The 12,083-nt window shown below is 39.6% G+C and overlaps 1 protein-coding gene across 5 annotated transcripts in view; it reads left to right on the forward strand.

The window, feature by feature from the left end:
* Positions 1–12,083, forward strand: part of GALNT13 (polypeptide N-acetylgalactosaminyltransferase 13) — a 208,128-nt gene that overhangs the window by 123,445 nt on the left and 72,600 nt on the right. For all 5 annotated transcript variants that reach the window (XM_075829297.1, XM_075829298.1, XM_075829299.1 and 2 more), the window contains exons 5-7: positions 1,621–1,791; positions 5,721–5,838; positions 10,331–10,511. In XM_075829297.1, the coding sequence (XP_075685412.1) occupies positions 1,621–1,791; positions 5,721–5,838; positions 10,331–10,511 (470 nt within the window). The remainder of the gene's footprint in view (positions 1–1,620; positions 1,792–5,720; positions 5,839–10,330; positions 10,512–12,083) is intronic.

Raw genomic sequence — 12,083 nt, forward strand, 5'->3', positions numbered from 1 at the left:
TATGTTAATTGCGCTAAGGTAGGGGGGGAGGGGTGCCAACAAATTACACTGCTTTGATCAGGGTTTTTAGATACTTGATTTGGACAGCGAACTGAATCCCTGAGTATGGAAAGCTGAGCTACGACTCAAGTTCACCTCTGAAACGTCCATCTAAAACCACTTTACTGGTGAGGCAGACTTTGTTGTGCAATTAGTACATTATAATACGGATATCACAGGATGACATATCATTCTCTTCAGTAGAAAATATTTTACTAGCATTTATTATGTTCATGGCATTGACACATCCCAGAGCACTGTATAATGCGTTCATTCACATCAGTCCTTGCTCTAGTGGAGCTTATGCTCTAATTTCCATAATAGAGATACAATAGAGTCAATTTCTTAGAAAGCCAATTATCTGAAAAGTATATTTTTTAGACTGTGCAAAAAACACTGGAGGAAAACGGCATCAAAATAGGAAGAATGTATCAGCTTCATATAATGCCTTCCAGAAATCACTGGCCAGAGTGAAGTCCAAATATTCATCCTAAACACATCAATAAAACCTGCTTCATCTGTAGTGCTCCACAAGCAGAAGATAAGACCAGTGATTCCAACAATAGCACTTTGTATGCAACAAATGGACAAGCAATGCGCCGCCGAGACATAAAACCTGCCACAACTTAGGGCTCATTCAGACGAGCGTGTATCACGTCCGTGTGACGGCCATTAAAACAACGGCCGTCACACAGACTCATGTATTTTATTGGGGCCATTCACACAATCGTTGTAACAATGGAGCGTCTGAAGGATCAGTGAAAAAATAGAACATGTCCTATTTTTTTGCACTTCACGCATCCCTCCATACACTCTAGTCTATGAGGGATGCGTGATAACGCGTCCCGCACAGGTGCACAGGTGCACCTCGGACGTGAAAAACTGCAGTTTTTCACGTCCGAGGTTGGCCACGTTCGTGTGAATGTAGCCTAAAAGTTTCAGCAAATAAAGCTAAGATTCCTTTAACTTTTTAAGCTCTCTGCTTGCTTTTAGTGAATAGGAAGATTTATTGTTTACTATCAAGGAATAAGAACCTGTCCAGGCCATGGATGATCAAACACGTGCACCATATCTGTATTGAAGCGAGGCATGAACCTCTGTGATCATTACATGACCAGGACGGATTTGCATCCTACTGTATATTAGTAAACAGTGAGGTTTCCCATTCAATGACTGCAAGCAGAGATTTTGAAAAACTTAAGGATTTGTTAAAGAAAGAATATTAGAAAATTGCATAGCATTTTGTTATATATGATGAAACCAGAATACCCCTTTAAGGATAGATTTCTGCTGCGAGAAAATACGGCAAAACATGCGTGTGTGAGCGTACGCTTCCTGAGTTAGTGAATGATTTATTGCAGTCAGACATAGTTGACAACCTGGCAGAAATTTGTACAAATGGTATGAATAAAATAATACAAATGGTATAAATAACAATAATGAATAATATCACTGAGCGCCAGGAATAATCCAGAGGTAATTACTATTATTTGTAAGCCTCCGAGTCGCCAGAACCCGCAGTAATGTGCGTGTGTAGGAAGTTCAGATTTGTTTCGTTATATTTCATATTTTTGTTTCCAGGAAAACGGTGGTTTGTCCAATAATCGATGTAATAAGCGATGACACATTCGAGTACATGGCCGGTTCAGACATGACTTACGGTGGATTTAATTGGAAATTGAATTTTCGCTGGTATCCTGTTCCCCAGAGAGAAATGGACAGAAGGAAAGGAGACCGAACGCTACCAGTAAGGTAAATGGAATATACTTTGTTAGATGCATGGCTGGCTGGGCACATATATTTACAGAGCGGAGTCAATACGAATAGAAAACAAAGACTAAACAATCCGTTAGAGGGAAGCAAAGTAACAAAAGCCGAAAGACTGCGAGCAATGTTCTAATGAGTTTCTACAACTTGTGGCGCCAAATCATGTTCTCGGCTGCCGACAAATAACGTAATAACATCCCATAAAAAAAAATACATCATGTAAGGTTAAAGGGGTTGTACAGGATTAGAAAATAGCTGATGTTTTCCAGAAACAGCGCCACACCTGTTTATGGGCTGTGTCTGGTTGGGTAGTACCGTTCCCCTTGTCAATGGTGTGTGCCTCTACACAGTCATCCCTGATTGGACAGTTTCAGACTGAGTAGGGACACACCCCATTCCCAAGAGAAATGGTAACACCCAGTTGTCAAGTTATGAATACAATTTCAGGAGGAATAACAGAGGAACAGCACAATGCGAAGAATGTTCCAGAATTGATATTTTATTGCCAATGCAAGTATTTACTACAACAGACATGTCAGGAGAGGTGACAGATAATATTTAACTTCAGTCAAAACCTTATTGACTATGAACACCTTTAAAAACAGTATTTGTTTTTTAAAATAAAAATGTCGATCAGTGTGTTTGGTGCAACTTTGTAATTCCTTGTTATTAAAAATTATTTTTACTTTTTGAGATACAGCTGCTTTGTATCCTGTATCCTGTGTTGCGCTGAGACCTGAATATGTCAGAGCCGCGGGTCCTGTCTCGGAGACAGGACCCGCTGACACTGAACCCCAGTCAGTCCCGCTGACCTGACGGATTCAGGTCTCAGCACTAAGATACAGCTGCTCTGTATACAGGATATAAAGCAGTTGTATCTCAAAAAGTAAAAATAATATCTGGAACATTCTTCACACTTTGCTGTTCCTCTGTTATTCCTCCTGAAATTATATTCATAAATTGACAACTGAATGTTTCAGTTCCATTATGTTTTCAAAGGTGTACATAGCGTTTAATATTCGGGCATAACCACAATCAATCTCACTTGCTTGATGAGTCTTTGCACAGAGTGACTACTGGTCCCTGTATTTGTTTATGACTTTTAGGCTAGATTCACAGGGGTGTTGCTGTTTTTCACGTCCAAGGTGCATCCGTGTTCTGCGCTGCGGGAAGCGATATCACGCATCCCCCATAGATTAGAGTCTACGGAGGGATGCGTGTAGCATGAAAGAATAGGACATGTCCTATTTTCTCACTGACCCTTCACACGGTCCGTTGAAACAACGGCCGTGTGAACGGCCACATTGAATTATATAGGTCTGTGTGACGGTCGTTGTATCAACAGCCGTCACACGGCAGTTTAACATGTGAATAAGGCCTAGGGGAACAAGTTGGTCACCGGTGAAAAAAAAAATCTTGTCTAAAATGCCCATACGTGTTTATTTTTTTTTCGAACAGGAGACAATTAACGATGTTGGATTTGTTGTGCCATAAATAAAATAGATACATTGTACACATGAATGTTATTGGCTACATTTTATCTATTGTATATGACCCCCTCTCTCCATCTCACCGGCACACACAGGGACCCCTCATGTAGCTCTGCAGTGTGAGGGGTCTGGATCTAACATCTTCGTTATAGTGAAGGAGTTTTCTCCACCTTAGGCTCTGTAGAAGAATGATTTACTCTTACAGCTTCTTCTCTAGAGTACTACCAGTCAGTTCATGCTTGGAAATTAAAGGCAACATCTTGTGTGTTTCCAGCTATACAGTATAAAACCAAAGCCTTATGGAAATATATAGGAAGGGATAAGGGCTGCTCAACATGGCTACCTTTTTTTTTTTTAACCCTAAAGACGAGCGAATTTATTTAAGAATAGAAAATCACCTTATTCCTCCATCTCACAGGCAGTAGCATGGAGCTGAAGTAGGAGTGTGGGTCTAACCTCCTGGTGGATAGGTGGCCCCACCTGTGTGGTCGCTCCTATTATAGTGAATAAGAGATACAGACAGAGCCAAACTTGCTCCTGTTCTCAGGTTCATTGGTGGTCCAACTGGTCGGACCCTCATTAATCAGACATTTATGGCATATTCTATTGATCTTGTCCATGACTGAAAACCTCTTTAAGGGTATGTTCACACAGAGTATTTTGCAGGCAGAAAAATATGCCTAAAAATTCCGAATTTTGAGGCAGATTTTGACCTGACGGCAGAACACTTGCAGCATTTTTTTGGCCGCGGGCCAATGAGCGCCGTGAAAAATGCTCTCTCTGCCTCCCATTGATATCAATGGGAGGTCGGAGACTGAAACGCCCGAAGAAAGGATATGTCCCTTCTTCTTCAGCTCGTGGGAAAAAAAACGCCTCGATTTCGGACGTTTTTTGCCACAGTTTTCTCAGTGTGAACAGGGCCTAAGGCTACTTTCACATGAGTGCGACAGATTTATGCGCGTAAAAAACGCATGTAAATGTGGTCCGTGTGTCATGGGTTATTGCATCTGTGCTTTGCGAGTGGCATGTGTTTTTCAATGGAATTGATGCGCAAATCACGCACAGCACATGGACGATTCTTACGCACATCTGAATGAGCCCTAAATGGGTGGTCCACAGGATAGGTGATAAATGTTTGATCGCTGGGACCCCCACAGATCAAGAGAACAGGGGTACCGAGTCCCCTAATGAACGAAGCAGCAACTTATGCATGCGGACTGCCGGAGATAGCCAAGCGCTGTACTCGGCTATCTCCGGCAGGTCCTTAGAGAATGTATGGAGCGCCAGCATGCATGTGTGACCACCGCACCTTTCATTCAGGGGACTTGGGACCGAGCGGTGAGACCCCCAGCAATCAAACATTTATCACCTACACTGTGTACAGGTGATAAGTTGTTGTGGTGTTACAACCCCTTTAAGTAATATACCACCATTTTTCACACTTTAAGGCCCCATGCACACGGCCATGCCCGTAATCACGGTCCGCAATTACGGGAAAGGTCGGCCGCTGGCAGCCAACCGCATTTTCGGCCCGTGCTCCCATACAAAGTATGGGAGCACGGCCCATAAAAAGCAAAAGAAAGGATATGTCCTATCTTGTGCGGAGGCTTTCTACGGCCCGGACACCTTCCCGTATATATACGGGAAGGTGTCCGTGGTCAATAGAAATTAATGGGTCCGTAACTGTGGACCGTAATATGAAGCGTTTAGGGCAGGGAGAAGAGATTCTGGCTGTGTCTTTCGAGTTTGAGACGTAGAATTATCACACATAGGTATAGCTTTTGGATTTTTATATATTGTAAATGACAAAGTTTTGAAAAATGTAGAATTTTTGCAACGCGGCAGAAATAGAAAGATGACAAGTTCCGTTCAACTATATCTGTTGTCGAGGGATTTAGGAGAGCTGAGACACTGAAGGTGAATAATACTTTGTTTTGTCTTATAAATCAGGCTATAAATAAATATTTTCCGGCTCTTCTTTTCTTCCATTGTTTGGTAAAAGCAGCGTTCATTATTCTTCTCTTTCCGAATATCAGACGTCACTTTTCTGCTTTGAAAAAGTGTCAGTCATTTATCTTCACATGTCAATACATCGTACCGAAATGGGGATCATATTTCATTGAATCTAATATGTTATTTATCTATGTTGTTTTGTTTGTGAAGCTTCAGTATCAGATATATGGTTGTTTATAGATCCAGCTAGCAAATACTTATGATGTGCTGAACACTAGCGCCCTCTACTGTAACAGAAGAAGAAGATACAATGTTTTTCAATTTATTTTAATGATTTTATAATAATAATAATAATAATAATAAAATTAACAATAATAAAAAATATTTTTATTATTGTTTTTATCATTATATATTGTTTCAAGGTTAAGTTCTATACAAACTCTCTTAACATACATTTTCTATTTTCTCAAGGACACCTACAATGGCTGGGGGCTTGTTCTCCATTGACAAAAACTACTTTGAAGAACTCGGCACCTATGACTCAGGAATGGATATATGGGGAGGAGAAAACCTAGAAATGTCTTTTAGAGTAAGTATATGTTTTCTTCGGGATTCAGATCTGGTTGCCAAAATCTATCTACAGGTGTAGTAGTATTGAATTTGTTATCGGACGCTTTCTTTTGTGCATTGTGAGAAGACCTTGTTCACATGTACGTATTTCACGTCCGTGTGATGTCCGTTATTTAGTAACGGACAGCACACTGACCAATGTAATTCAATGGGGCTATTCACACATCCATGATTTTTCACGGATCGTGTGTCCATTGCGTGAACCTCGCCGCATGTTTTCTTATGGTCTGTTTTTGAAGATCAGACTTTCCCTTTGAAGTGTATGGGTGCGTGAAAAATGCGGAGAGCACACAGACAACACCCGCGTGCTGTCCGTTTTTCACGCATCAGTTGTTGAGTGATGCAGAGAAAAAAATTAGTAAAACCAGGAAGTGCTCGCAGAGGAGAAACGTGGACGAGAAAAACGGATGACACACGGAGACCACACTGACGCAAAACGGACAGTGATATGCATGAAAAACATTTTTTTTGCAGACACAAATTGGACACTCCAGTGTGACTAAGGCCTTATTCAGTAGGTTTATCTGCAAAAGATGAAACCATAGATAACAGATCGTGCTGTCATGATGAGTTGTGTTAAATGACGCTTTCAGCTGAACTGCATTGACAAACTCTGCTACATATAGTTATGTAATTGGGATTTTCCCTAACATCATAACATTTCATGTTGCTGCTCTAAGACATCTTGCCAAAATTTCAAAATAGGAAAGAGGATGTGTTAACCTGTTAACACAGAAGAAATTAGTATTTTAAATGGCACATGGTAGGTGAGGAGTCCTGTTACAGATTTTCCTTTGGAGCCCAGGAACTTCAAGTTATACCTATTTTGGAAAGTGTTATTTGGGCCATGTATGATTGCATTATTTGGGCACTGTATGATTGTATTATTTTGGCACTGTATGATTGTATTATTTGGGCACTGTATGATTGTATTATTTGGGCACTGTATGATTGTATTATTTGGGCACTGTATAATTGTATTATTTGGGCACTGTATAATTGTATTATTTTGGCACTGTATGATTGTATTATTTGGGCACTGTATGATTGTATTATTTGGGCACTGTATGATTGTATTATTTGGGCACTGTATAATTGTATTATTTGGGCACTGTATGATTGTATTATTTGGGAACTGTATAATTGTATAATTTGGGCACCGTATGATTGTATTATCTGGGCACTGTATGATTGTATTATCTGGGCACTATATGATTGTATTATTTGGGCACTGTATGATTGTATAATTTGGACACTGTATGGTGAACCAGGGGTCAGCAACCTTCGGCACTCTAGCTGTTGAGGAAACAACAATTTTCAGCATGCCCTGAAAGCTTTTGACTTGAATAATAAAGGCAGGGCATGCTGGGGGTTGTCGTTTCACAACAGCGGGAGTGCCGAAGTTTGCTGACCCCTGTGGTAAACCATGAGGGCTTCTCTAAAAGTGCTTCACAGGTCGCCATCCAATCTAAAGCCTGCCCTTTTGTCTGAACAATTCCCCCATCACATACAGAGCAACTTCTTCTAGTCTCCAACATCCTAGCCGTTCCTAAGAAAACATAAAAATGGGCACTCTCCGTGCAACTAGAAGCAATACCTCTTGCTACAACAAGTCTGGGGTCTATGGGCTCCTCTATATCTGACAGGACAAAGAGAGAGGCTGTTAGGCATAGAGACCCTTTTAAGGGACTGGGAACATGTGCATGGGGGTCTTGGAGTTTTTGGGAGGTATTCAGACATCACAGAAAACATTTTGCTATCAAGTGCCAGTTTAAATCATAACTCCAGACTTCTAGAACTTTTAGATTAGTAATTAATATTTATAAAATACTGTATTACAAAATTCTGAGTTAATATAAGGGGTCTCCGGTTAAAGACTATTATATATTAGCCCGAGAGCAGCTACAAATAATGTCTCTTGCTCTGGTGGACCTGCATGTCTATGTACATCACAAATAGTCCATTAATTTCAATGAGAACTATGTAATACCTTATTACTCCTGTGGTGGCACTGCAGCAGAATTGAACAGGCAGGTTCCCTCCCACAGATTACAGCTGATCACTAATGATCTAAGCAGAAGGACTTCACAGTCAAATTATCAAAAGCTTCAATTGATATATTATGAATTTATTTCAAGTGATTTCTTATGAAGTCACAATTAATCTTAGTATACAAGAAAACATTTACAAGGAGCTTGGCTGAATAAATTGCTGTTTACCATTCATCAAGTAACACCTGATAAATATTCATAGGAACATGTAAGGTTAATTGGACATTTGTTGTGATAGTTTAAAGAGTTTCGTTCTAATATGTTTGAGATAACATTTGTATTATACACAATTAAAAAGATGACCTTCTGTCTGAATATCAGATACAAATAACCAAATGATTGCGGCTCACTTATATATATATATTTTTTTGTTTTTTGTTTTTTTATTGTAAGAAAACAGTAATACAATTTAAACACAAAAAGTCCAAAATAAACAAATAATGAACAATAATCAATAAACAAAAGTACATGTGTGTACAAGCAATATAGTATTATTTGTAGAGAGAACAAATATCCGTGTAGGCGGATAATCAAGTAAAGACATCTTATCATTAACCAGGTAGATGAGACTAATCATACCAGAAGAGCTTCCGAATAAGGAATAATCCAGAGGAGATAGAGAGATAGGAGCAAACATGAACATCAACATTAGTTATGGAAATTTTCTGTATTTCTCCCAAGGTCCCCATATTTTTAAAAAGGCATCTCTAGTGTAGCTTTCCCAGTGAGAAATTTCTTCAAACCTATAAATTTGGTCAACTTTCGCTATCCAATGTGCTATTGCCGGAATTTCTGTAGACAACCAATGAGAGGGAATTAGTAATCTAGCAGCAACCAGCAAAATCTGAAATAATTTAGAGGGTATAGTCTGGGTGTCATAGGGATTCATTAGTAACAGAGCTAAATCTGGGGAAGCTAGCGGCTCACTTATATAACAATTGTGAATGTGCATTTAACTGACCTTTTTCTGAGATGAGATATGGGATGCTAAAGTCCATATGAACCAGTTAGGGCTCATTCAGACAAGCGTGTAACTCGTTCGTGTGACAACCGTAATAACAGCACATGTATTTCAATTGGGCCGTTCTCACGGCCGTTGTTTCAACGGAACGTGTGAGGGTCCGTGGAAAAATAGGACATGCCCTATTTTCCTGCGTTTTCACGCCTCCGTCTATAGACTCTAGTCTATGGGGGATCTGTGATAATGCGTACTGAATGGGTGCATCTCGAACGTGAAAGATGGCAGCCTTACAGTATGGATAGTTATTTAGTGTCTAAATAAACTGCCATTGAACCCACAATTACATTGTACCCCATACTGCCATGCATTACATGCTTTCATGTTTAGTAAAAAAAATAAAATATGATTAATTGAGAATTCTTCCTGTTATTAGAGGACAGGGCATTGTTCCACAGTTAGAGATAAGCTGTTAGGTCACGTCTGACAACAGAGTGGAGATAAATTGTTGTCTGTTACCAAGGGCAACCAGAAGACATTTGAAAGCAGTTCTGTATGTGGTGGAACTACCATTAGCTATGTTCTTTGGGTTTCCACTGGTATATTTCTGTTTTGGGTATGGAAATATGGTCCAGGTAATTTGTACATTTTTATATTGTCAGATAATTTTCAACAGAGCAATATTTTACTTCCATCTGGTTGAGACCACTCCTGAAATTATTAGCTCCTTATAGAAACAAACTGCTGTGAGCAGGGCTAGCTCCAGGTGTACAATATGTGGGCTCTTCGCTCACACAGCTAACCTACCCTAGACTTACTCTCGACCCTACCCACGGCTTGACAAATAACGAACATGTTTAACCAGATCTCCTTGGACCCTGGACTTCTGGTTCTGATGCTGACCCTGAGCGTGAACCTGCAGATCAGATATTTGCAGCATGGAACCACAATGTTTTTAACAGTGGTAGGGTACCCATTGAATCAATGGACGTCCATGCCATCCATTGTTAACATTGGGAGCCCCTGCAGTTCTCAGGCATTTAAATGTGTATACCCTTTATAGATATTTATAGCATTTCCACATAATATGCCATAAATGTCGTATAGGTGCGTGTCCTGCCACTTGGACCAGCACCTGTCTCCAACTGGGGATCCTTTAACCCCGTCTTGCAATGGAGAATGAATGGAGAGCTGCCTACGCATGTGCACAGCTCTCGCTATTCATTTTTTCATGAGTTACGGAAACCTATAGCTATGCTTTATCTACAGGGAGGTTGCTTTTACTTAGCATATCTGGAAAGCACATCATCTTATCCAATATGCCTAAAATGTGCAATACAGAGGGTATAATAAAACGATATCTATGAAACCAATGTAAGACAACAACAACAGAACAAAAACAATAAATATATACATTTTTTTTTCTCTCTCTACGTCTTTAGATTTGGCAATGTGGTGGATCACTTGAAATTGTAACTTGCTCTCATGTTGGCCATGTCTTTCGGAAAGCGACCCCTTATACGTTTCCTGGTGGAACAGGTCATGTGATCAACAAAAACAATAGACGGCTTGCAGAGGTGTGGATGGACAACTTTAAAGATTTCTTCTATATTATATCTCCAGGTAAATTCAAAGTGTATTTATCAGCTACATGAATAGTATTACTTATATTAGATTTTATTACAAATAATAATCTGCTAAATGTGGTTTCATATTTTTATTTATATCATATTATTATTAACATATTAATAATGCGGTTTCATATTATTTCTGGGGAGATTAGAGTTACCTCCTTAAGTGGACCCTTATCGTTAATCACTGTATCATTTTAAGATCCAAAATGAAGTTCTGAATTATTTTGGAATATATCTTTACATGGGTGAGAGCTGTTTTTGTGATACAGAGTTCAAAAATCAACCGCAAATAGACAAAAAGTTAAATAACATAATTCAGGATGCCTGCAGTCACCACTAGGGGGAGCTCATTGTATTGAGACATATTTTTAAAGATCATCTGCCACCACCTTTTCGCTACCCTCTCTGCGAGCAGTATGAGGTAAGGACAGGGACGGTGATTGACAGGCTGTGCATAGGGAGAAAACTATCAATCATCAGCGGGAGGGGATAGCGCCTGATCATGGATATGAAGGACTCGTCCTCACAGCGCAATGCGATCACTGCAATTATTAAACTGTAAGTTTTACAAAAACTACATCACACGGAGACATAACACTTATAACGCCAAATTCAGTATCTCTGTCACTATCTTATTCTGCACTCAGTGAGGGCGGCAACAACTTGGGGATGGATGAAGTTTAAAGACTATGTACACCTTTGAAATCTTTTTTTTTTTTTTTATAGAAAATTGTGCATCAGTGTAAATTGGTGCAACTTCCTCAATACATTTTCTTAAAAATTATTTTTACTTTTTGAGATACAGCTGCTTTGTATCCTGTATCAGGTTCGCTGGACTAATGGGTTCAGTGTCAGTGGGTTCTGCGTGTCTTTGATAGTTCATAACTTAGATGTGATCGATTACAGGTCGATCCCGCGTGTCAGTGACACGCAGGACCCGCTGACACTGAACCCGTTAGTGCCGCTGACCTGACGGATACAGGATTCAGCGTAGGATACAGCTGCTCTGTAAACAGGATACAAAGTAGTTGTATCTTAAAAAATAAAAAAAAAATTTCATTATTTTATTATTACTTTATTTAAAAAAACAAAACAAAAACGATTTCAAAGGTGTGCATAGCCTTTAAAGAGGATCTGTCACTAGATTATTAATTCCTTATCTCCTAACTAATATAATAGGCGCTTTACTGCTGATAACTACAGTGTAATTTTTTTTCGAAAACATTTATTATTTGTAAAGTTTTGTGCATTTTTCTAAATATGCTGATGTGGCTCTAATAGCCAAATAGGAGGTGACTTTTTATTTTCATTCTGGGCATTGTAATGTTTTCTGTATGACGCTGTCCAATCAGCATACAGCTTCTCCCCCTTCCCAGCTACACAACGTGATCATATAGTATACAGCTTCCATTGCCGACTGTGTATTCAACTGGTGATATCTCCGGATGTTTCACAGCTAGAACTGCGATTAGAATCTCATCTTTCCAAATCCGCCAGCGCTGTTCTAGGTGGTCCACAGCCAGAGATATGGCTATTTGAAGTGATCCCCTTCCCTCCAGCC

Source organism: Rhinoderma darwinii, chromosome 6 (assembly GCF_050947455.1).
Source record: "Rhinoderma darwinii isolate aRhiDar2 chromosome 6, aRhiDar2.hap1, whole genome shotgun sequence".
Lineage (NCBI taxonomy): Eukaryota > Metazoa > Chordata > Amphibia > Anura > Rhinodermatidae > Rhinoderma > Rhinoderma darwinii.